This window comes from Peromyscus californicus, unplaced genomic scaffold (assembly GCF_007827085.1).
Source record: "Peromyscus californicus insignis strain IS unplaced genomic scaffold, ASM782708v3 Scaffold_6__1_contigs__length_162567912, whole genome shotgun sequence".
NCBI classification, from domain to species: Eukaryota; Metazoa; Chordata; class Mammalia; order Rodentia; family Cricetidae; genus Peromyscus; species Peromyscus californicus.
This window is the reverse complement of record NW_026294584.1, coordinates 67,849,991-67,876,007: the sequence shown is the minus strand read 5'-3', so window position 1 is coordinate 67,876,007 and position 26,017 is coordinate 67,849,991. Positions and strand designations below refer to the sequence as shown.

At 46.5% G+C, this 26,017-nt stretch overlaps 1 protein-coding gene across 6 annotated transcripts in view; it reads left to right on the top strand.

Annotated features, from left to right (window-relative positions):
* Osbpl3 (oxysterol binding protein like 3) overlaps positions 1 to 26,017 on the top strand; it is a 183,769-nt gene that overhangs the window by 95,409 nt on the left and 62,343 nt on the right. For 4 of the 6 annotated variants that reach the window (XM_052719296.1, XM_052719295.1, XM_052719292.1 and 1 more), the window contains 8 exons: positions 14,249 to 14,365; positions 14,513 to 14,566; positions 15,384 to 15,497; positions 18,528 to 18,695; positions 19,187 to 19,310; positions 21,671 to 21,774; positions 21,966 to 22,058; positions 22,864 to 23,020. In XM_052719296.1, the coding sequence (XP_052575256.1) occupies positions 14,285 to 14,365; positions 14,513 to 14,566; positions 15,384 to 15,497; positions 18,528 to 18,695; positions 19,187 to 19,310; positions 21,671 to 21,774; positions 21,966 to 22,058; positions 22,864 to 23,020 (895 nt within the window). In that variant the 5' untranslated portion in view covers positions 14,249 to 14,284. Of the gene's footprint in view, positions 1 to 8,561; positions 8,801 to 14,248; positions 14,366 to 14,512; positions 14,567 to 15,383; positions 15,498 to 18,527; positions 18,696 to 19,186; positions 19,311 to 21,670; positions 21,775 to 21,965; positions 22,059 to 22,863; positions 23,021 to 26,017 lie in introns of those variants that run through there. The other 2 variants (XM_052719294.1, XM_052719291.1) reach the window with 1 other exon arrangement.

Sequence of the window (26,017 nt, the reverse complement as noted above, 5' to 3'; positions counted from 1 at the left end):
ATTTTTCCTATTCTCATAGTTTTAGTAAGCTCCTATGCTTTTGACCTCATCTTTGTCCTCTGTTCCTTTGTCCTCCATCTCTCCTTCCTAGATCCTTACTCCTGGCTCTCAGGACTCCTGTTCCACCTTTCACTCCACCTGGATATACAAAAACCTCCTTTGTTCTCAGTCAGTTGCTCTGGAATGCTATTAGACCTGAAGGCAAAGGATGGTTCCTGCAATTCTGTACCCTGTTAGTCCTTCAGTGCTTTGTTTGGGGCTGACCCTAGCTAAAGGGGAAATTTGCAAAAGACAGATACCCAATTCAAATGCTAAAAAGGGAGCTGGGAGCTCAGAGGCAGAAGACCCTGCCTATGTGACCTTATCCAAGTATTGACCTGAGTGGAATCCTTGCACATACATGTTCTATGGAAATTATGAGCACAAGCAGTTCATAACGAGGAGCAGCTGAATATTAAAAGCTGAATAACACCAAATATTCCATGATAAATGGCTTCCCACTTGAAGGACCCTTGGTTGGTCAAGGTATAGCTTATATATTATATATCATATTCTTGGGGCTCACCACAAGTTAATTTATGCAGGCTATTAGATTCTGCTACACTTCAGAAATCACAACTAACCTGGGCTCAGTGCCAGAATCTATAGGATAGGTAGGTTGGCTGGGGGAGAATTTGCCAAGTTTTGCATGGTGAAGTCAAGTGCAATGTTCAGGTGTTGATGTTTTCAGTTGAGTTTCCAATTTCCTGAGATTCAAGCCAGGTGTGGTGGTACATACCTATAATCACAGCACTTGGGAGACTGAGGCAGGAGGATTGCAAGTTTGGTGCCAGGCTGGGCAGAGCCCTATACTCTGTCAAGGAGGAGGAAGAGAAAAAAGAGGAAGAAGAGAAGGAAAATTTGCTCAGTCCATTGATTTTATTTTCTTTAGAGGCACTGAATTTGATCAGGTTCCTTTTGAAAGTGTGGACTACATCAGCACTACAAGACATTGAGGAGGTGTGACCGTGGGACCCTCCTGTCATGTCACATTGTCCGTCTTCTGGTCGTGTCTTGATTCCTTTCCTGTGGTTATAACGGGATTATCTGAGACTGATGGTTTCTAAAGAATAAAGAATAGTTTATTTTGCTCTGGAGGCAGGGAAGTCCCAAGGTGAGCAGGATGCTGGCGTGTATCCTGATGATATTGTGCCGACTGAACTCATGGCAGAAAGTGCGAGAAACAAAGCGCGGGGGGGGGGGGGGGGGGGGGGGGGGGGGGGGGAGGAGCAGCCTCTAACAGCCTTTGTAACTAACAGCCTGCTTTGGGTGACTTATCAAGAAGTCACTCCAGAAAGAAAGGCAGCTGTCCCCTTTCAATGGCTTCATGCAGGTCTTTGAGAGCAATGGGACCATTCTGGGTCCTGATGTGTGTGTGACTCAAGGCCTTAGGTGCTGGGCAATCAGTGGCCACCGTGGGGTCGGTTTGAGGCAGTAGCTCCAAGCTCAGGATTTTATGCTGATGAAGGTTAAAGACCAAGATACCATGAGGCTGTGAGCAAATGAAAGCAAGCTTCATTAAAGAAAAGTGTGTGTGTGTTGGGGGGGGGGCTCGGAAATGGAGAGAGACTCCCGAGAGTGGGAGGGGTCCCAGCAGAAAACAAACCAGACACGCACTGAGCTAGCCTAGGGTCTTTTTGTAAGACTTAAGCAGAAAACTGAGGTCATTTCTATTGGGATTGGGTAATCCTCTGAGCCTATCATGGGCCAAGCCATGGGGCCCCACAACACTCTGAGTGTATTCCTCTGGTGTAACCAGGGAGAGGACCGTGCGCTGCTCACATGCTGCTCGCCCGGTTATGGGGGTGGTCTCACGTTAAAGCCCCCACCTGTCTGTCTTTGACTTCTTCTTTGTTAGCTGCTGACCTTGGCTCATCTATTGGCCGCAAGCCCTGGCCAGCGTGGTTAGTCACCAGCTTGTCAGATGTTGCTCATCTCTGACCTTCACTGGCTGATAACTGAAATATTCTTCCTTTGTCCTCACATTGACGTGTCCAGCTTGTTGTTTACCCGGGAGCCTTTTCCATGTTACTGCCCAGGGAGAGCTAACTCCTGCCTCAGCTTCACCACTTCTGAAAGGCCATTCCTCCCCATACCCCACAATGAAAAAGTTCAACATGAGTTTCAGGGGATCAAACTATATATTAATAGCAAATAGTCATAGAGCATCAAGGACAGCGAGCATTAGCTCTGGAGCCAGAGGGCCCGAGCTTAAATCTAGGACAGTTTATAACACATCTGGCCTAAGACAGGTCACACCCCCTCTGTGCCTTAAGTTCCTTATTTGAGTCGTGAAAATTGCCTGATTCCACGGGACCTTGTGTGGAAGTGGCTGGTCACTCTCTTTCTACAAGCATGGAAGTCCCTGGGACCCTCAAGGTGCCCCACAGGTGACTGCTTCTCTGCCTCGTCCTTCGAGCTGTGGGGTAGTGGCGGTGTAGAGGCTTAGCATTTATCTAGACCACAGTGAGAGGAGTCAGCAAGGGATGCTGCAGGTTAGGACCACCCAGGAGCATCTCTACATCTTCTGGTGTCTCCTCACACCATCCTCTGAAATCCCAGAACAACTCCTGAGGTCTAAAACTGTTTGTCTTTGCTGTGGAAAGGAAATTCGGCTCAGACATGTTAACTCTTGTGTCCAGAGTCAGGTGACCAAGGGGCTGTCTATTTGGAAAGCACCGTCTTTAGATGCTAGAGGCACCTTAAAAGTCAATTCAAGGTCCACATGTCCTTGAATCAATTTTAAACAATCAATAAGTGATTGTTTAAAAAGGCCTCCTTGAGCCAGCACCTCTGTGAGTGTGGGGAGGACAGGATGGCTGAGTAAAGTAGCACCCAGGCCCCTTTGCCTGGAGCTGGCTTTTTCTAGTCGTCCCAGCAGAGAAAAGAGACCCAGCTGTCTATTTCTATCTTCCTTTTCCAGGCTTATTTTCTGGGCCCTTCACTTCTTTTTCCTACCAGCTTTTTAGCCACAACTACATTGTAATGTTATGTTCTGGATGTAGGAAGGGTGAGAAAATAAGACTTAATGCATGAGAAATGTTCACACTGAGTCTTGCATAGAGACTAACATTTGTACAGGAAGAGGTTAAAGCATCAGCTAAAGTGACCATTGTCGGGGCTCTTGCTCTTCTCGATGTCTACAGAGGACAGGCTGTTGCTCCATACCTAATCAAAAGAGCAGGAGAACCTGAACCCTAAACTCTCCCGACGTTCCCGACCTGTCTGTTCCAATCTGCAGCTCTGGAATAAAAGGCAGCAAGTAGGGCCCGAAGAGACAGCTCAGTGGTTAAGAGCGCTGGATGCTCTTGCAGAGGATCTGGATTTAGTTCCCAGCACTCACATGACAGCTCACAACCAACTGTAACTCTAGGGCCAGCGGGTCCGACATCCTCCTCTGTTCTCAAGAACACATTGATGCAGACAAACATACATACAAGCCAACACCCATACATGAAGTTAAAAATGAAATAAAAAACAGCAGAGATAGCTTTCTGTGTTTTAGAATCACTGCCTTGATAAAAGCTTCTTGAGGTGCCTTAAGAAAACAAATATATTTCCCTCTGATTGGCAGTAGCCATAGTGCGGGTCACAGGCAGGAAGGACCGGAACCCAGATGTTCCAGCATGTCTCCCTAGCTGTGTAGCACCTGGGTCACACTTGAGAATTTTGAGATACAACCTTGAGCTGAGCTGGCCCAGTCGTTCTTTCTCAGGGAAGAGAAAATCTACTTCAATAATTTGGTAGTGCCAAAATGCTAATGGCAGGCAAGATGGCTCCATGGCTAAAAGCATTTGCCACACAAGGCTGACGACCTGAGCTGAATCCTGGGAATCAGGTGGATGTGGTGGTCAGCACCTGTAATCCCTGCTGTCCTACCAGGAAGTGGAGGCAGAGACGGGAGAGTCATCCAGAAGCTTGAGGGGCAACTAGCCTAGTGTATGCAGGGCATTAGAAGTGCGAGAAACCGGCCGGGCGGTGGTGGCGCACGCCTTTAATCCCAGCACTCGGGAGGCAGAGCCAGGCGGATCTCTGTGAGTTCGAGGCCAGCCTGGGCTACCAAGTGAGTTCCAGGAAAGGCACAAAGCTACACAGAGAAACCCTGTCTCGAAAAAAAAAAAAAAAAAAAAAAAAAAAAAAAAAAAAAAAGAAGTGCGAGAAACCTTGCTTCAACAAGGTGGAGGAAATTTACTCCTGAGAGCTGTCCTCTGACCTCTACGTGCACACTGTGACACACACACTCATACACACACACACACACACACACACACACACACACACACACACACACTACATGCACATAAATAAAAATAAAAGATTCTAATGGCCCAGAAGTGACAGTGCAGGAGGTAAGGCAGGGTCAAAGAGAAGACACCTAGACAGTGGTGGAGTAGTGAGCATTCCCTGCCTTCCAGAGGACACAGGATAAGCCGGTATGCCTGTGGGCACTGGCCCTGGCACCGAGTCCAGCCCTGGTGTGTGTGTGTGTGTCCCCGGTGCCATTCACAGGCCTCGCCGAGTCAAAGGTCCTGGCATATTTCTACCTTACTGTCTCGTTTACCTTGTGTGGTGGGCTGGATACTGGCCCCCCTAAAAGACAGATCCACATCTTCACCCTCAGAACCTGCGAACGGTGACACTGTTTGGGAAGGGGCCTTAGTGGATGTGGTTCATTTCAGGACCTTGAGAAGGGCAGGGCACTCTGAGTTGTCCCAATGGGCCCTGAGTTAATCATCAAGACATCCACATGGGAGAGAACACGGTGTGAAGATGGAGGCAGATGTGGTCTGTAGCAACAAGCCACAGGGCAGCAGGGAGGCTGCAGCCTCCAGAGACCAGGACAGCCCCAAACAGATTCTTCCCTGGAGCCTCCAGAGGGAGCCTGGCTCTGCTTACACTGGGCTTGGGATTTTTAAACTTCAGAGTCGGGGGTGGGGTGGGGGGTGGGGGTGGGGGGGGTGGGAGGGAGGTGGGGGGGTGGGAGAGCCCACTTCTATAATCCTAGCTAGCACACAGGAGGCTGAGAGAGGAGGAACGTAAGTTCGAGGGCAGCCTGCGCTATATGGCGAGGTCTCATCTCAAAATCAAAAATGGAGAGAGATTTATTGGTTGTCATTTTAAGCCACCAAATTTGTAGCCATTTGCCAGGATAGCCTGAGAAAATTAATTCTCTCTGCCTAGAGTCCCGGCTGAAGCCTTTAGTCCAAGGGAGCCATGCCTTGGGGATGGTGCTGGTCTGAGCTCGCCTGCTGTGGCACGTGAGGTCCTCATTTGGACCTATAGATTCTTGATCTGCGATGCCTTTTCATTTTTCATGTGTACTAACTCCCCAAGTCTCACTGCCTGGTGGTGTGTCTTGGCATTTCTAGTGTGGGTGCTAAATATGAGACCTCTGTATTTGGAAGGGTTTGTCGTGTTGCATGCCTACAACTCATGTGATTCCACGTCACACATGCAACATTTCCCAGAGTGCCTCTGTTTTGATTACATACTTCCGTTAGCTCTTTGAGCACACTGAGATGGAGAGTAGACATCAGCCTGGTATCTAGCGTGGACATGGGTTTTCTTGAGAGATAGCAAGCATTGACATTGAATATACATACATTGAGTATGACGGTGTTTTACCTGAGTACAGAGTTTGCATTTTTTTTCTCCAGTGCTCAGACACCACAGGGCACTATATGCCACAAAAGATGTTTTTAAAACAAAAGGTAACAAAGATAAAATACAAAAGGATGCTACTAGGTGGATCTCTGTGGGTTCGAGGCCAGCCTGGTCTACAGAGCGAGTTCCAGAACAGGCTCCAAAGCTACACAGAGAAACCCTGTCTCGAAAAACAAAACAAAACAAAAAAACAAAAAGAAAAAAGAAAAGAAAAGCAAAGGATGCTGCCCGCATTGCAACATAGAAGGAACCAAAACGTCCTACCCTTTTACCGTGGGCCCGGGTCTGTTCCCATGGGCTCTGGAGGAGAGTTCCATCCCACATGAGGGTGGTGAGTTAGCCCAGACTCCCCTGTGGCAGGCTGGCTGCTGCCTTAGAAATAAGTCATTCTGAGACAGGAGCTGGAGAAAGGGTGCAAAAGGTTTGTGTCCTGGTCCCCGGAAGCTTCTTAATTTTGTGATCCTCAAATAATTGATTTTCACTTAGATTCCTCATATCTTAGGCAAAAGAACTCAAAAGGTGACTGCCACATTCTCTTTCAAATGCTGAATTTCAAAACAGCTATTCTGTGCCTGGGGAAGAGCCATTGGTTACAATTTCCCTGGAAGTGAGAAGAGAAGACAAAAATACAAATAAAAGAAGGTCGGAATAGGCTGGGCGGTCTTGCTGGGTGTGTGGTGGGTTTGGGGTGGGGGAGGGGGAGGGGTGACCCGGAAGGGTCCTACTGCACTTGTGGATGCCCTTGTCCAGAGTGGATGGTGCGCTGCAAGGTTCTGTGTGTGAGCTGCAGGTGGAGCCCACAAATGTGTCTTGCTGCTTCTTAGCAGTGAATGGTCTTGGGCAGTTCACCTTGGAGCTTCAGGGTTTGTCTCTGTATGATGAGGGTGATGCTGGTGTCTCGATGCCAGAACTGCCACAGGACACATCATCCCCTTTATTACTGTCAGAACCCCATCCTCAGAGCTGTGGACCCCCACGACCCCTGGTGGGCTGCCTTTGGGCAGAATGGTTCAGGGATGTCTCCATCATTTATAGTAGCTAGCTGCACCTCTTACAGACCAACACTGTGGGGAAAGAGGAAATCCATAGGGGATGTTTTCATAGCTGTTAGGGCTTTGATACTATGAGAGGAATATTTAGCAGTATCAATAACTTCCAAATATATCCGAGGAGCCTAAAAAGTGCTGAAGTAATTGCAGCCATAATTATGCTAAGTGAGTCATCCACAGACTAGAAACAGTCATTGCATGTGTGCCAAAGCTTTTTTAAATGGTATTTTAATTATAAAACCATCTGTGGTCAATGCAGTTGCAATAAGCATTTCGTGTCCCTTATTTAGAAACCCAGGGTGGTCTCAGGTAGAGCAGTGGGACAGTTCACAGCTTCCCTGGTGTCTTCCCCACCGTGGTCGTCTCCCGTGATTTCTGAAGGGACTGGGTGGGTAGTGTTCTTCCAGGAAGTACACAGGTGTTTGTGTTCTCTAGCTGGTCAGGTGATAAGCCTGGGATCCTTGGGGGCCTGGAGCCTCTGAGTGCTTATTCTTCCAGCTCTCTACATCTAGCATCTTAGCATCTCTCTGCTAAGAGAGAAAGCCCAGTGCCTGCTGGCATGTGGTAACTGATGGTCCCCAAACAGCCTTCAGAATCAAAGTGGGCTCAGCCATGCTCATCTCCTTTTTGAATCTTCAACCCTAAAGTCCGGTTTGTACCTGAGGTGACGTCACCAAAGCTGCGCCTCACACACAGGGCGTGAGTTTCTGACAAGATTTAGACAAGATCTTAGAGTGCATTTATTCTGACCGCTCTCTCAAACTTAGCATCCATTCTGTCCTCCTTGGCCTGGTGGCCATTAGCCTCTGATGGAGCACTCCCAGGTCTGAGGAGAGCTCTTTTCCAGAGTAGCTGTGCCGCTTTTGACTTTTTATCAGATGGTCTTCCTGCAGAGCTGGACTCTAGGGTCTTGTGACTCCTACTCATTAGTCCTGGTTTTTCTCCCTGGAGTCTATGCCCTTGGAGCTTTTAAAGACAGCATAGCCTTCTGGAAGGGATCCAGCAGTAGTGACTAAAGCTCAGCCCCTCCCCGACCCGTGAACTGAGATGTGCGTCTACGGGATCTCCGAATGATTTTCACTTTATTTGACCTCACACACCAATCTGCCTCTGACTATTTCTTTTTTCTTTAATTTTTTTTTTTTTTATTGCTCTTTGGCCTGTTGGTGCTTGTAAGACCTTAGTTGAGAGAAAGGCATTTCAGGGAGGGCAACTTGGGCTCTCGGTGGTGATGACTGTCTACCCACAGGGTTGGTCTGACATCAAAGTGGTTGTTCTATTAATTGGCGATCTGCTGACAAGTATTTTCATGTGTCCATGGAAAAATCTTGAAAGGTGATGTTGCTGATCTTTAGCCCTTCTTGATAGGCTTTACAAGATCACAAATGCCTTCAAACTTGTTAAGGATGGGTGTAATTAGCTGCCACATGATTTAATGCCGGACATTGCCCTCTGATTTTTGAAAACCTGGTGAACTGATAACAGACTAATTAGAACAGCCTGCTCTCCGGTCCCGCCAGCTCCCTCCCCACACTTCCCGGCTGCAGGAAGAATGGAAGTGTCAGTCATTTCTATTTCTGACATCACAGCTCGGGGGGGCTGAGAACTGGGCATGTGCGCCGCCGTGCCTGAGAGCGGTGCAGCGTGCACACAGCTGTGCTGGAAGGGAGCGCTTGCAATTGGTGCACTCAGCACTATGGAAATGAACTTGGCCCACTCGCGAGCATGAATAAATGCCTAGCTGCCTTACTAATCACAAAGCAGTTTTCTATCTTTGGCACTTAGATGTTCGTAAAATAGACTGCATTCAGTGCCGGATGACTGCCAGCCCGGATTCGTTTGAGCTTTAGCAGAAGTCTTGAGAAGGCCCAGCTATATTTCACTCTCCATCTCATATTCAAGATGACCTTTCAGTCTGATCCATGCAGGATGTGACATTAACCCAGGCGTGTTTGGGCTCAGTCGGCAGAGGTAGCCATGGCAGAATCTTGATCTCTGTGGTGGCCCAAATCTTTCCTGCAGTGTCTCAGGTATTCATTCCATTCAAGGTATGTGCCCTACCTTCAAATCAGCATAGTATGTGGAGGGCATCGTGTGCCGCTCCCCACAGTCCTTTTAGCCTGGAACACTGGCATCTCAAGATTATTTTTATTACATTGGTGTGTGTGTGTTTGTGTGTGTGTGTGTGTGTGTATATGTGTGTGTGTGTGTGTGTGTGTGTGTGTGTTTGTATACGTGTGTGTTCATGCATGCACACATACACACATACATTGCCCCCTGGCACATGAGGGGAGATCAAAGGACAGTTTCCACCATGTGAGTTTCCAGGGCTCGAACTCACTTTTTCAGGCTTGATAGTAACTACCTTCATCCATGGAACCATCTCCCCAGCCCACATCTGATTTTTTTTTTCCTGCTCTGGAAAGCAGTTCACACACCTTGTGGGCACTAGGGCCCTTTCTATACACCCCTCTTCTCAGATTTGTTCAGCTGCTATTTACAGAGGACACAGATGGTCTTGAACAAGGTTACAATAAGACAAGGAACCCATCTTGGAGCTGGACAAGCAGGCAGTGTAAATTGGGTTTTATTATTAGTGCCTGTCTTCAGAGGAGGAGGGGACTTTCTTCAGGGAGGTAGAGGTTTGGGGAGAAATAAAAGAATCACCAGAGAAGGAGATTAGGCAGGAGTTCCAGGCATGAAGGGACAAAGGATCAGCAGCATTAAATGCATGGGCTGATTTCTTACACACTTGATCGCCCTGTAAGATCAGAGACCTAGGAGCTCTGAGCAGGCCCGGTGCTTAACTCCTTCTCAAGAGGTGGGCCAGTTCCAGGATTTACCCACCACCATCCCTGTCCCCTTGCCCCTTAAGATTTATTCCTTGTTCATCATTGGAATTTACACATCTAAAGTATAGAAAAAAATTTTTAAATGATAGCAGAATAATAATTAAAAAAATACGCTGTGCCATGGGGTACCATTTGGCATCTTTACTACATCAGAGAATTTATTCAATTCTCTTCATTTTTTACATTCAAAAAATAAACATCATAATAAACAAGATCTTGAAGTGGTATACAAGGGTTAAGCATGATAATCTAAGTGTGCGTCAACTCACTGTATATAGACTATGATATTAACCACTCAAACAGTTTCCCTGACTCTCTCGTTGCCTTTATTGATATCTACTATGGACAAAAGGCTAATGATTGTGCTCTCCAATCCTTTTGTGGTGATGTTATATCATTCACTTATGTATTATTTCAAACGCCCCTACTGTTTAGTATTTCTGTGATTCAGGTGGCAATGTTTTGAACTGTGTGTAAGAATGCTAAGTGGTGCTGGTTACCGCGCGGAAAAGTCACGGCCATGACAAAACCTAATATCAGTATCAGAGCTTTATTAGGAGGAAGAAGGGTAGTGGGGGAAAGAGAACCAGGCCTAGGGAAGGAGCACGTGCTGAGAGAGAGAAAGATGGTGGGGGGAAGAGAGAACAGAACAGAGAGAGGGTGGGGTCTGAGTCACAGCTCTTTAAGGCGCAGGTGGGCTTACGAGATAGCCACACATGCATAGATTGCGTGACCAAGGCGTACGTAATCATCAGCATACACTGATGACGCAAGATGCAAGACCCCTTGTCTAGCTCCTGAACTGCGCATGTGCAGTCATGCAGCTGCAGCGCGGCAGAATCCCAACACTATGGCTACAGCTTAACCCCTTCTTGTAAGCCAACTGCCTAGTGTCATTTAGTTCATTGATAGTTTAATCTATGTTCTTGACCGGAGCCTGCAACAGATAACAAGGGGAGAATTCTTGTAGTTGCTCCCACGGATGTACTGCTCTGCTGGAGTTGTATGTGAGTTGAAGAAGATGGTCTCTGTGGTAGTTTGGGAAGAAAACACCAAAGCACTGAGGCCCAAATGAAAAAGCAACAACATATGAGTTAATTGAATGGTAAGTTGTCTGGTAATGCACATTGAGGCTACCATTGAGTTGACTACTGCTGAGATGACTCTCTGACTGAGTTGAGCTATACCCCAGCCCTTTCTGGTCTAGTGACATTAAGCAGGTCCTTACAATCTTGTCCTTGTGCAAGGCTGAGGATTCAGGAAACTTCTCATTGTTACTTGAAGCCAAGATGCTAGAGACTTCTTCCCAACACTGTTAACAACCACCAAGTGCCCCAGGCTTCCCAGCCTCTGAGGGAGCAGCCTCAGGCCACTGAGAGCCTTGGAGCTAGAGGTTGATTCTTAGGTTTTCCCATGATGGCTCACTGGTGACTTGGGAAGAATCAATCATTTGAGTGAATATGGAGCCCAGGGAAGGCTTCTGTGCCTTCTCCCTGAGCCACGGAGAGCCGACCCTTTCTTCATGGTGCAAGTCTGCCTTTTCCAGCCTGCTAATACTTTCAGACCTAGGAGGAAGATGAAATTAGGAAAGCAGATATCATTAGTCAGAGGAAAAAACCCAACAAACCCTTCCTGGTTCATTGGCGTGAAGGACAAGGGAGCCTACTCTAGGTCCCTGGCCTCTGTGCTGGCTAGTTGGGAGAAATAAGCCATAGTTCTAGATTTGTGGAGCACTTCAGTTCCAACCTGAGTCAGTAAAGCCACTTTTGAAATCCAGTTCTTACCCATTCAGCAGCAGGTAAGACCCTGTCTACTCCCCCCAACCCCACCACCCCGAGTTTGGCAAGTATGCAGTAATGGCTAATCCCTCTTGGCGTTTGCACTGAGCACAGTTGAAGGGACAAAGCAGATGTGCCAGTTCCTTTGGCATTAGTGCTCTGCAGGAAGTCTTCTGCTTGGGAGTCTGAAGACAAACAATTCCAAAAGACTGATCCACCGGAGCGCTTTCCAGAGGACTGGACCCTTAGATTTTCATGTAATGATACCACACATGCCCATCATTCACAAATATGGATCTTTTGTATCTAATTTGAAAACAGTCATTTGGCCCAGGGACACTGGGCACATTTTAATTTGTTCTTCCAGGAACATGAGTCCTTAGATTTGTTCCAAGACTGAAGTTATTTGTCAGGTGCCTGCTGTCCACAAGACAGGAGGAAGTAGGAAGTAGATGAGACCCTTTGTGCTCTCAAGGGGCTCCTGCCCTCGAGGGATAATGAAGCCTCGTACACGTTACCATGAGTAAATGAAAGTCATTGGCAAGAATGGCAGAACACTGGCATGATGGAGTTGTGGGGATGAAGGCTTACTTTCCTCTGGAGGAGGGTCATTACTGCGGACCTTAGAGACTCACATTTCAACTGAAAGGTGACTTCCCAAGCCAAAGTAAAGGAGAGCCAGGATCCTTTGGTGTTTTACATGAAAGGCTGTGTGCTGCTCATCACTCAATAGACATTCTCCAGATATTGTCTGGGTGTGACTGACTGACTGGACAGCTGATGATGGTTATAATGAAATCTCATTCAATGCCAAAAAGTTTCTGGAAATTAAACACTAAATATCCCCACCTTCCTTTTTTTTCTATTGAAGAAATCCCTTTTACAACTCCAGATTCTGAGATACCTACAGTGGTTATTTAAAAAATCTGGAATGTGCCGGGCGGTGGTGGCGCACGCCTTTAATCCCAGCACTCGGGAGGCAGAGCCAGGCGGATCTCTGTGAGTTCGAGGCCAGCCTGGACTACCAAGTGAGTTCCAGGAAAGGCGCAAAGCTACACAGAGAAACCCTGTCTCGAAAAACCAAAAAAAAAAAAAAAAAAAAAAAAAATTCTGGAATGTATCTTCATCTCCCTTCACAGTGAAAAGGACTCAGATAAAAGGCAGATTACCAAAGAGTTCAATTTCCAGGTGCTAGAAATGATGTGCTGAGCTCTGGGAAACATGGAAAAGAACCCTGTTCCCTGGGGCTGGTCCAGACTCACTTTCTAACTCCTGGTGTTTATTGGCCTCTGCCTTGTACCATCAGTCCAGGGATTGGAACTTTGTCTCAAAGCAGGCAAAGTGTCTACATGAAGTCTTAGTAAGAATCCTATGTGTGCAAAGCTATCTTACCCAATGTGGGAAATTTTTTATATGTAATATTTAGTGTGTGTTTTTAGACTCTTCAAGTTGTATTCTAATCTGTGTGTATTCTGTGTATTATTATGACCTAATTAATAACCACCATCATTGTCTATCCTATTTACAAGGATATTACCAGTTTGGGGTTGTCTTGTGAAGATTTAGCAATGATTTAAGTATTTTAAAAGAAATTTTCAGAACGTTTGGTGTTTTTCTCTTTATATTTTTTGAATTTTGTTTTCCATCTATAACCACAACAGCTAATGATGGAGGATCAATTCAAGCAGCCATTTGTGCCTCATCAAAACTGAAAAGAACGCAGGCCAAAAGCACAAGGATTTCATTGCTGTTCCTGTCGTTTTTTTTTTTTTTAATTTTTAATTTTTTTTTTTATGTCTTGCCGTATGACGCAGGCTGTCCCGGCTTCTCAAGTTCTGGGATTGTAGCATGTCTTAAATAGAAGTCTTTTGAGCCGGGCGGTGGTGGCGCACGCCTTTAATCCCAGCACTTGGGAGGCAGAGGCAGGCGGATCTCTGTGAGTTCGAGGCCAGCCTGGTCTCCAAAGCGAGTTCCAGGAAAGGCGCAAAGCTACACAGAGAAACCCTGTCTCGAAAAAACCAAAAAAAAAAAAAGAAGTCTTTTGAATAAGAAGGGGAAGGCGGATAAAAATTTTCTGGGGGAAAGGGTGAAAATACTTGTGGCCAAACTATCTTTTTGATGTTTCTGCATTTCTGCTACTTAAACCCCTAGAATTTGAAGACAGTTATCCTGAACCATCATTTCCAGTCAGCCTGTAAGATTTATGAGCTTGTATCCAATTCCATTTTTTACAGACATTTCCTTTTAAAAGATTTATTTTTTTTATTTACATTTTTGTGTCACATGTGAGTGTGTGTCACATGTAGTACCTTGGGCCAGAAGAAAGGTCATATCTCCTGGAACAAGACTTGCAGGCAGTTGTGAGCTGCCTGATGTGGGTGCTGGGAACTGAACTTGAGTCCTCTGGCAGAGCAGCGAGTGCTCCTGACTGCTGAGCTGTCTCTCCAGCCCCCACTTTCCAGCCATTCCTTCGGCACCCCCTAACATATGCACAGGCGCACAGACACACACAGTTCCGTCCCGACAGCCGAGGCTCTCAATTAACGTTCAGTCTGATGTCTGCTGACTGAACTGTCACTGCGTGATGACATCAAGGTGTGCAAAAATAGAATTTCTAGTAAGATCTTTCCCTCCAGCTGTGCCGTCAAGGTTCAAAGACTGAAAATGGTCCTTCAGAAAAACAGATGCCACTAAACTACAGCATTGAATCTATAAAGTCCAAGGAATGTATGGGGATTCCATTTAAATTCCGTCCTGTCAAACCTCGCCAGGCTCCCCGTCTTGGATGGTTATTCAGGAGCTTGCTGTTTCGTGTTATTACCTCTTAAAGGAGTAACATTTCGCCTGTATTCTTTCCTTGGAACAGGACAGCTGGGAGGTGGTGGAAGGACTGAGGGGCGAGATGACATACACCCAGGAGCCACCGGTGCAGAAAGGATTTTTGCTGAAAAAGAGGAAGTGGCCGTTAAAAGGCTGGCACAAGGTAAGACATCAGTGTTGGCTGCTCCTTTGTGAGCACACCCTCTAGCCACTCAGTACCAAGTTCTGTACTCTATGTTCTATGTGAAGTTGGAGACGAGGAGGGATATTAGCATGTACATCTTGCTAAACTCTGTTTGCTTCCCCACAGAGATTCTTCTACCTGGACAAAGGAATCTTGAAATATGCCAAGAGCCAAACTGATGTAAGTCTTCTTCTTGGCCCAGCATGCTGTTGCAGAAGTGTGCAGGGGTGCTTGAGGTCAGCCCAGAGCTGCAGTGCTCTGTGGGTAATAGTTTTTCCAGGTTGCACAAAGCCCCCTCTCCATATACTGTCTTAGCTCTGGATCTAGGTGGGCTCCGTTCACCACCAGGAGAAGAGGCAGGGTACCATAGTCGGTATCATAGGCCTGCTCTGGTTTTAGCTAATTACAGGAACAGTGCATGTGACAAGTGTCCTTCCCACTGTTATGGTGACTGAGGAGCTTGATGGAGAATGCCGTGGTTAAGGTGAACTTCTTCTTGGAATTAACCCTAAGAGTTTGTCCTGGAGGGTTCTGGGTGACCAGCAGGCCTGCCTCATGGGATGCTTAGCTCCTCCTTCCCTGTCCTTCTGGTCCTCCTTGGTTTCTTGTCTGTACCCTTCCTTTTGAGTCACTTATGAATGAATTTAGACAACAGACACTAATTCAGGGAAGAGAATGGCTCTTGCATTGCCTTGGAGACGGCTCATGGGGTTTTCTCTTCACTTCTGGGCATCCTGACTATGAAAACTCGTTATTTAGCCTTCTGCCCTTCAGCCTCCTCTTTGGTGAAGTAAGGCCAGTGCTTCTCCCTTACAGAGAGAATACCGTACCTGTGCAGTTCTTAACTGGGTCCTGCCTACTTGGAGGGCTCTGTCAGTCACAGTGTCTAGGTTTACCATTGGTGGATGTACAAGATGAGGTGGGAGGGGACCAGGGAGGCTATGACAACCACCTCGATCACGGTGACTCTCAAATAGCCCTCTCCCTGCTCCTGCAGATTGAGAGAGAGAAGCTGCATGGCTGCATTGATGTGGGGCTTTCTGTGATGTCTGTGAAGAAGTCGTCCAAGTGTATCGACCTTGACACCGAGGAGCACATCTACCACCTGAAGGTGAGGCCTTGGCCAGGGCCGGCTCTTACCATGCCGCTGCCACCAGGGCTTGTGTTGGTTGTGGAGTTGTCTGAGGCAGAGTCTTGCTATCTTGCCCACTCTGGCTTCAGATTCTTGGGCTCCAGTAGTCTCCAGCTTCAGCTTTCTGGGTAGCCAAGGCTAGGCACCGCTCTCCCAGCTTGGCTGTGTAGAGGGCTTTCTGTGGCCATGGGATTGCCCAGTACCACACTGCTGGTGATGACTTTGGGCCATCTATTCACCATTTGGGCAGTCTTTGTCACTAAAGTGTCCCTAAGGGGTACTATTGATGTTAGGATGGGCCAGCTTTTTCTTTGGTTGTACAGAACTGTCTCTCATACTGCTTGAAGAGTTAATGTCCTTATCACCATTCCCCAAATGTCACCACCCCTGATTGTGACAGCAGTCAATAGCAAAAGCACCTTCATGTGCCCCTTCCCCCAGGCTGTGTGTCTTTAGTGTATATAGAACATCTACCCTAAAGTATGTTCCCTGAAGTATAACATTTACTGTGTGCAGACCTGACTTATGGCGTTAGCCAGTTTTATAGACTTTGTTAAAAATCCTCATATTGTAGTGAAATGTCATTTTTTCACCTAAAATAGGAGTTTGCAAATCTTACATCTCAAAGCTTCTTACCCACTTGTCTTTCTCCTGAAGGTGGGTGTCGTCATAAAAGCATGGCGCTTGAGGCCCAGGGCAACATCAGTTCTTTTGTGATTGCTGGCTAGCTGTTAAACTTTGACCAGTCATCTAATTCTCGAAAAATCTTGGGGTTTTGTTAGCTTACCAAAAGAAAGAAAAAGAATAAAAAAAAAAGAGTGATTCCAATGCTCATTTGCAGGGCTATATGTGTAAGATTTATAAGGTTTGCCATAATTCCTTGGGGGTGGGGTCAGTAAGTTTAGTAAGCTTAATTACTGTCTATAATTATTAGGCAGTGTCTGGATGTTGGAGATAGATTGAGAATTGTTTAGTCAGGTTGCTTGATGTTTGGGGAATGGGGCTGAGGGTTGGGAAAACCGAGGTTCTCACCTGTCCCTGTCCCTTTCTCGAGTGTAGGTCCCCCATCTGTCCCCTAACCTAACCCTCCATTCTGGGTTAGTTCGGTGTATAAAGCAGTTCCGCTGACACTATGGCTGATGATCCTTTGCTGTGAGACTGTCCAGGTGTTATGGTTAAGCCTTTATCACTGGACATCAGTGGAGTCTCCTCTTTAGTGGTAGCAACCCACACTGTCTCCAAATATTTCCAAGTGTCTCCTGAAAGAGAAAAATCTCCCTAGTGAAATAACTATGGCAAAATAAAGGAGGGGAAACCTCTAATTATGTAAGAAAATTATATAAAAAATATTTAAGAGAATATACTGCTCCCCTGCCAGCTGTCAGTGGTTAACCTCTCTGGAAGAGCTGACACTGTTTTCCTGTATTGGTCCTGTGATTCTTTATTGTGTTTTCACAATCCTTGCTTATCTGCAGTTCTAGTTAGCAGAATGAAGTGATCACTCATGTCTACTTTTAAAAGACCTAGAATGAGATGCATTGGACTTGATAGAATGAGACAGAGTGATTCTCTGTAAGTTTTGCTTGGTTTCTTGCTCATCCTGAGTATCAACTCTGACTTGTAGTGTGTGCCTGTTGTTAGCTATGGTTTCCCTACCCCTTCTTTATCCCCGACCTCCCCCGACGCCCCTGCCACAAAGTCTTGAACTCACAAACCTCTTGAGTGCTGAGATTGAAGGCATGCACCACCACACCTGGCTTGGTTCTCTTATTTTATACCTGAGAAGTCTGGACAGGAGAGCAGTTAAGAAACCAGCCAGCCACAGTCCTGGAATGACTTCAGGGCCTGTGATAGACCCGTGGTTAGTTATTTAATAAAGTGCCTTGTTCCTCTCCTTGTTTAACCAATAAAAGATGAGTCAAGATGAACGCTTTGGGCGCTGGCTTTTTAGGGCTTTTGGGAGTAGATCAGTGCAAGGATGACACAGATTCTTATGAAATTCCTCTTAACGACATCTGGGGAATGAAATCCATTCAGGGGCTCACAGTGCAGAGGAGACAAATAGATGTGTGTCTGTCTGTGCTGTGGCTTCCTGCAGACATGTGCTAAGGAGGAGCCTCCATCTTCAGGTACCTCTAATTGACAGAGTCAGATTCAGCATGTCTCTGCTGCCGCTGCTGTCCATCTGCACAACCTCCTTTCCAGCCACAGCCTGAGTCAGGATCGCCACAGCGCTGGTCTGGCAGGCCATTGACCTATTGGACATCTTTTTTATTATTTTAAATTACGACTTTATGAGTCTATATCCTAACATCTAAGTATCACTTTGAAATTATGAATATCTCTCATATACACAAAAATATTGACTTAAGAAATGTCTGTAGTATAAAGGTGGTTGCACGCCGGGTGGTGGTGGTGGCGGTAAACTTGTGTATAATAACAATCACAGCAATGCAATGCTTTGTCAGATATTTTTCTTTTTGCTGCAAGAGGCAAAAATGCTCTTTTGGTTAATGCTCACATATGTTAACAGCTACTTCTAGCCATGCATCTTTTGTCAGGGTAAGATGAACACAGACCAGTGCTTCAGGCTACTGCATTCCAGTTCAGACCGATTGCACACTCTGAGCTACAAGTGTTTAAATGAAGAACAGAATTGATATGTACGTGGGCAAGCCTCAGGCTTGAGAACTTGGATTTGTCTTAAGGGACAAATGTGAGTTTTAGTTTATTTGTTTTTTAATAAAACTGGCCCCCTTTGCACTCTTAAAAGTTGCATGGCAGTTAGGCTATCTCAAAGGAAACACGAATATGTATTCTGAGAAGACACCACTTCCTCAGGTATTCTCCGAAACCACACAAATGTAAACCAAGGCAGTAAATGCGATTTCTTCTTTTTCATGTGTGCGAGCTCAAAAGGAGCAGGCCAGGAGTGGCCTCATGTTGATGAATAATCGATCCTTTTAGCAAGTGGCTCTCTTTGACGGCTCTCAATTTAACACCCTGTAGGTGAAGTCAGACGATGTCTTTGACGAGTGGGTATCCAAGCTCCGGCACCACAGAATGTACCGGCAGAATGAGATCGCCATGTTTCCTCGGGATGTCAGTCACTTTTTCCCAGGGCCCACTGTCACAGATTCCGCCCCAGGAGTGTTCGAGGCCATGTCCAGTAGGAAGGTAATGATTATGAGTCTGGGAACAGAGAGGCCCATTCTGGGAGTGAGTCTGTGGGTGGAGCAGGGTAAGTGGGGATGGTATTTAGTCAGTCTCTTGACCAGTGAGTCTGACCCAGGATGTAACAAGCATGGAGTAAGATAGGAAGCTCAGGCAAGGAGATTCCTGGAGTCTCGGGCTTCCTCTCAGCCACATTGATGCTGGTTTTCCTACCTGGCTGTTGGATGCAGCTAATTAAGCATGTGTACAGCAGCACGGGATTGCTGACCCTTCCCCAACACATCTTTACTGTGGTATCACCATGTCATAGAAGAAAATAAGGACTGTCACCCAAGGCCATGGAGCACGGTGTGGCTTAGCTGGGGTGATAGAGTCTCTTCTAGGGGAGTTTGCTAGAATGTTCTTCCCAAATCAGCCCACTGTCCTTTCCCTTAGAAGCTGTCCCTGCCACTCTATGTTTCGATTTCTAACCTGCTCTTGTCATCCGTGAGCAGCGCAGCAGTCTGTCAAAGCAGAATTCATTTCAAACGGGAAGCAACCTGTCATTTTCTTGTGGTGGTGACACACGAGTTCCATTCTGGCTGCAGTCTTCAGAGGACATGGAAAAATGCTCAAAAGGTAGAGCGGTTTGACTCCTGTGTTTCTTTCCGTCATGGCTCTGAGGTGGTGCATGCTTGGTATTGCCTTCACGTGCATTTGTGACCCATCTGTATGCCATCCCTTGCTTTGCTAATGAAGGTCTCCTCATCATTAGCCAACATGCTCTCCCCACAGAGCTTAGTGTCTTCATCTGGGTGCAGACAGACTTCCTAGTCTAGTCCTGGGATGGATGTATGAATTTCTCCTGGGGCCACAAATCATATCTCCAAGCGTTGGGACTGTCAGCTCACTCACAGTCTTTTAAGTGCCAAAAATGACTCTGCTGCCCACCCAAGATGCGAAGTCAGTGTCCACTGATTAAGTGTAAGTGGCCAGGTGGAAAGCCCTCTTAAGCATCCTCCACCTTGGCTGTGCACTAGAATCATGGAGAGAGCTTTGAAAGATTTGATTTGATTTTTAATTATGTATATTCGAGTTGAGGGGAGGGGTATGTGCATGTGAGTGCAGGTACCTACAGAGGCCAGAAGAGGGCATCAGGTCCCCTGGAGCTGGAGTTACCAGTGTTTATGAGCAGCTCAGTGTGGGTGAAGTTCGTTCCCTTAGAAGAGCAGTATACACTCTTAACCTAACTGCTGAGTCATTTGGACCCTTTAAAGCATGGGGGTGCCCATGCCTATGTCTCTGTCCCAAATGAGCTGTTTCAATTAGTCTGGGGTATGGCTGTAATGACCCTGATCCCAATATTCCTTGAAGGACTCTGATAAGGAGGCAGGATTGGTCACTCCTATACAAAGCAACTCAGTGGGTTTTTTGTTTTGTTTTGTAAGTTTTATTTCTTTTTTCCCCTCCAAGACTTATTTTTAAGTGCATTGGTATTTGCCTACATGTATGTCTGTGTGAGGGAGTCTATATCCCCTGGAACTGGAGTTACAGACAGTTGTGAGCTGCCATGGGGGTGCTGGAGATTGAACCACAGCCCTCTAGAAGAGCAGCCAGTACTTTTAACTGCTGAGCCATCTCCCTGGCCCCAGTACTCTCAACCTTAATCAGCTAAAACTCATCTAGGGAACCAGACTGAGATTTCTAATGGGATAGAGAGTTCAGATTTAATTGTCTAAAGTGATGCCTGGAGCAAATGGAATTTAAAATTTTCTAATTAAGTTGGGAGCTCAGTCATAAAGTATTTGCCATGCAAGTGTGAGAATCTGGGTTTGATACCCAGAACCCACAAAGTCAGACGTGGTAGTGTGTACTTGTAATCCCAGGCTTGGGGAGCTGGAGATACATGGATCTCTGGGGCTAGGCAAGCTTGGACTACTTGTGAAGATTCTGGCCAGTGAGAGACCTTTTCTTGATAAACTAAGTTGATATAGCTCCTGATGAAGACCAAAGGTTGCCCTTTGGTCTACACACGCACACACAGACACACACACACACAGAGAGAGAGAGAGAGAGAGAGAGAGAGAGAGAGAGAGAGAGAGAGAGAGAGAGAGTGTGTTTTTGAAGTGTGTCTTTGTCCTTGATTTTGAGGCACTAGTGGAGAAAGTTCTCAGTGGCAGCCTTCCCTGTGTTCCATGAGATGTGGTCCCCACTGAGCATGCCGTCTGCCCCTCCCGTAACTGCCACTTACTAGCTCCACTGACGAGCACTGGCAAAATGGTCCCCAGAGTATTGTTCCTGGCCAGCATCAGCAGGCTGGCCTGGGCGTATTAAAAATGCCAATTCCCAGGCCCAGACAACTTGTATGAATCATAAACTGGGGACAGAGCCTACAATCTGTGGGCTCACAAGCACGGCAGGGGATTCTGCATTGGAAGGCTGAGAGCTACGATGTTGAATCATACGGTCTGCGTGGCTCAGTGGAAACACCATCCGCATCCAGTGCACGCTGGCAGCCAGAGGTGGAGTGGGCTGTTTCTTGAGTTAGTGACTAGGGTCGCCTAACCGTGCTCTTCTGTCATCTGAGGACCATCTGCAGAGGTTCACTATTGCCCTGAGGCAGGTCGCCAGATACCAGTACAGCTAAGAGCCTATTGTTGCTGGATTAGGGGTGCTGCTGCTGGGGTGTGCGGGAGGCTGCTGTTTTCAATTGCTGCTGTAGGCCACTGCTGAGCACTCTGCATACATCAAAGTCATTTAACTCTCAGCACTATGGCTACAAGTGTAATTATCCCCATCTCCCCTATGAGAAAACTGAGGTACGGTTCACCAAGTGGATTTAAATCAAGGTGGCCTGGATCCATAATCCTTAACCACTATCATCTATGGCCTTTCCTGTGTGGGGAACATGTTAAGGGGGAAATCAAACATGGAAATACAGAGCCTGGTCCTCCCTGGTGCTAGTGGACGGTTGTGAACATCTGCCCTCCCTCCCACAGACCTGGCACACTGCCACGCCTACCTGCTGGAAATGAGCCAGCTCTTACAAAGCATGGACGTCCTGCATCGGACATACTCGGCACCAGCCATCAACGCCATCCAGGTTGGCCTGCCTGCCCTTCTGTTCACCTTCTGCCTTCCCGTCCTCTCTGGTGCCCTGCTTTGACTAACAGTGGGATGCTGCCCGTCGGGTTGCTTTAGCCAATCTCAGGGGGACGTCACTTCCCTGCGTGTTTGTCCCGGGGTTTCGGGGGACCTTACTGTCTGTACTCTCTTTCCTGTTTTGAAATGAAGGGTGGAGCTTTTGAAAGTCCTAAAAAGGAAAAGCGCTCGCACAGGAGGTGGAGGTCCAGAGCTATTGGCAAAGACGCCAAAGGAACGCTGCAGGTAACCTTCACTTGGCCGCCAGGCCTGCTTTCCTCAGGGCGCCACCCTGCACACCATAGTGTGTGGGGCCCCTGACTCAAATGGGACAGGAAAGTGAAGGTTCCCGAGTTGGTCTCTTTGCCCTGTGAGGATCGATGGCTCCTATTACGGAGACCCTCTGGTTACAGGGATAAGGCCGTGAGGATACTAGGGCAGGGGAAATTTTCCTGAGGGAAAATGGCCTGCCCCTGTTGTGAGGATTTGGGGTCTTTCTTTCCTTAACATCTAGCTTGTCTGTGATACTCCCTGCTCTAGTGTGTGCCTTTCTTGCTCTCATCCCTTGGCGTGGGCCTATCTTCTCCTAGAGTCCACAGGCCTAAGCCTCTGTCCTGCAGGCCCTTCTGCCATTTTTCTTCAATCTCTCCGTGCCCCATCCAGGACTGAACTTGGATGCTTTCAGAGTAAAGAACATTGCACGTGCAAATGTGAGCCGAGGGTTTGTTTTCCAGAGGCTCCAGGTGCAAGTACACAAAAATCATCTGGGAACGGATTTGCTCTGACAGCCTAGTTATGTGGTGACATTCGTTGTCACTTCAACCCATGACTCTAAAGCTGTCATCATGTCTGAGGCAGCATGGGATTTCCTGCCCATTTGAAGTTCGTATGATGCAAGTGACCATGGGGAGCACTGTCCTGGGTTTTTATTTTTTTCATTTTTCTTCAAAGTTATCCCTCGGTGGGAAGAGGCACCCTCAGATGCCTCCTTAGTCGGTTCCAGTCATGAAGGCTGTAGTCTGAATAGAACCCTCCCTTTTCTGTCATTTAGGTCCCTAAACCTTTTTCTGGCCCAGTGAGACTACACTCTTCCAATCCTAATTTGTCAACACTGGACCTGGGTGAGGAGAAGTGTTATTCAGATGGTTCTGAAGCCTCATCCGAGTTCTCCAAGATGCAGGAGGACCTGTGCCACGTTGCCCATAAAGGTAAATGAGGTTTCCTTCTTTCCAACATATTGGATGGAAATGTCTGTCAACACAAAACTACAGCCATCATCTTTAAGGGGATAATAGATAGTTTAGTCTGGAACCAATTTTGAGTGACCGTGGCCCAGGAACACAGAGCTAGGTTACCCCAATTTCCCACTTCCGAAGTAGAAGCAGTTTAATGAAGTCTTACAGTTTTACAGAACAAGAAAGTCATAAATCAAGGCATGTTTAAAATACATCGGAGGATACCCCAGAGAGGTGGTAACAGAGATTGAGGAAACTTTTCCATCTGCCCAAGATGCTCTCCTGATGACATTCTCAGCTTGTGGATTGGTGGAAACCTGTGATCTTTTAAGTTAATGGATTCTAAAAGGTTTTTTTGTTTGTTTGTTTGTTGTTTTTTAATCTATTAGTAACAAGATGTTAGTTTTGACTCAAAGATTGGCAGGAAATGTTCGAGAAGGCTAGAGGTATCCAAAGATAGGGCACTTTGCCTCTGGATTGGCCGCATTGCAGTCTCTCCACAACACTGCATTTCTAAGCAGGCAGTCAATCTCTGCAGACACAGCTTCCTCTCGGAGTTCTCGCTCACATGTCCAGTGCGTGACTGAATCTGGGGAGTCCTTACAGAAGCTGTCTCAGCTGGTTCATTTCCTGCTCCAATAAGGCTTTCGTAAGCCTCACTTTTATTTATTTCTTTGGTAGTGTAGACGTTGTCGCAAAGATTTTCTTTTGACCTCTTGGAAGAGACAGGGAGGGTTTGGGATCTAGCTAACACAACCCAACGATTCAGCCAACTGAAGACTGAAAATGTTTTTCAAGGTTGCATCTGTTTTGAGCACAGGATTTGTCATTGTCCTTAGCCCCTAAACAACACAGGACAGCAACTATACAGCAGTTCTTACATGTACAGGTACTTACGCATCGAAAGATGATTTAGCACATATTAGAGAATACGACACGGCAGGCCCACCATACTTTACAATCGGAGCGTTCTTATGCTGGCGGTAGGATATAAATTGGTACTTCGGGGATGAATATGGCATTTATTCCACCTATTTTCAACCCCTGCTGAACAGTTCCTCTTTGAAGAATCCATTTGTAGGAATTAACTAAAATGCATCCATGTAAAGATACCCACTCTAGCATTATTCCTCATATCAAAACTTAGAAATACGTGTTTGACGTTGTTAGCCACCACAGAAATACAAATGGTGCTGCGTGGAGGCCTCGCTGCGCACCGTCTGAAGGGAAGTCTCTTAATGGAGTCATGACTCTCCGGAACCGGATCTCTCATCCGTGACTGGTGACCATGGAAGATGGATTCTGGAGAGTGGCCTGGCAGTGTTGGAAAAAAAAAAACACTAAACATGTGCCTTCCATAAAACCCAATACCAGTGCTCCTGAGCAGTTAGCCCAGAGGAGTGAAAACAGTTATGCAAGACAACAGGGCACAGATGTTTAGGGCAGGGCTGGGTTGTGGCTCAGTGGTAGAGCCTCCATGTTAGCATCACAAAACCATAATATTAGGAGCGGATTTATTTGTATTGGCCAAACACTAGAAACATTTCAATGTCCTTCTACAGATGAACAGTTAAATAAACAGTGGTATCCATGTAGTGGAATACTACTCAGCAATAAATTGGACATGGATAGCTACAGCTACTGAGATAGAGTTCAAGGGCATTAGCAGAATGAAAACAGCTGATTTCTAAAGTTTACAGCCTCTGTGGCTTTACTTTGTAAATGGTATAAAATGAAAGAAGAAATTAGTAGGTGCAGAGTTTAGGGACTGGGTGGGGCAGTGAGGAGTATGGATGTAATTTTAAAGGGACCTTTGTGGTGATGGGCAGTTTTGCATTTGATCAAGGCAGTGGTTTTAGGAATTTGCCAATGTGGTAAGATCACATTGACCCATAGCCATACACATGTGTACAGCTGAGTGCATGTAAGTCTGAAGAAATCTGAGCACACTCCATTACCCTAACATCCCCGTCCTGGGTTTATGTTGTACTGTGGTTAACAAGTAAAATGTTACCATGGGGAAGAACTGGGTGCAGGACACAGGGCACTTCCATACTGCTTGTCAATTCCTTCGAGTCCATAACAGTTTCAAAGTAAAACTTATAAATAACCATGATTGGGGTTGTGTATGGCTGGGTGAGTAGAGTGCCTGGCTGGAAATAGTCTAAGTGTCCGACGATGAGAGGGGATTGAACTTTTTAATGTAACACAACAATAGCACCTCGCACTGAGCTCTGGCTCTGCTGTCCGGTGTTTGCTGAGTGCTTTAGACGCACCATTTCATTTCGTTCTAGCAGAAACGCGGGTGGGGAATGAAGTCTTCACTGCCTGCGTGGAAACCGAGGGTAGCAAAACTATCCAAGGGTCATGTGACAGCAAGCCTGAGGCTGAATTACAGCCTGGTCCAGGCCAGGGTGCACTCTGTCCATACAGATGGGAGGCCAAATGTTTAAGAAAAAAAAAAGTCTCCAATATCTAGTTACAAAGTTATTAAAGTTACAAAACAGTATGTTCAAGAAAAGTATGATGTCATTTTTTAGAAATAATAAATATTTCTGGCATACGTAAGTATATTTAAGTATCTAGGATGTGCAGAGCATTATTTTATTTGCAGATACTGAAGCTCTGAGGGCCGGCTAGGTCCCTCTGCTAACGTTTCTCTTCAGCCTCCATATACTGACTGTTACTGTGCAAGTGAAACGGATTAAGACACTTCAAGCGGCGTTCCCACTAGGGCTCCCTTCCTCTTCTTGCTGCAGACTTTTTCTTTCGCTTCATATTATTGATTCCCGCAGAAAATACTCCCCCGTGTGTGTGTGTGTGTGTGTGTGTGTGTGTGTGTGTGTGTGTGTGTGTGAAGAAATATGTAATTTTTCTTTCTCTCACCTGACACATCTCAAATCCATTTGGTTGTGAGATTGGTGATAAGGCAACCATATCATGCTTGGGACAGACTCCTCCCTCAGCCTC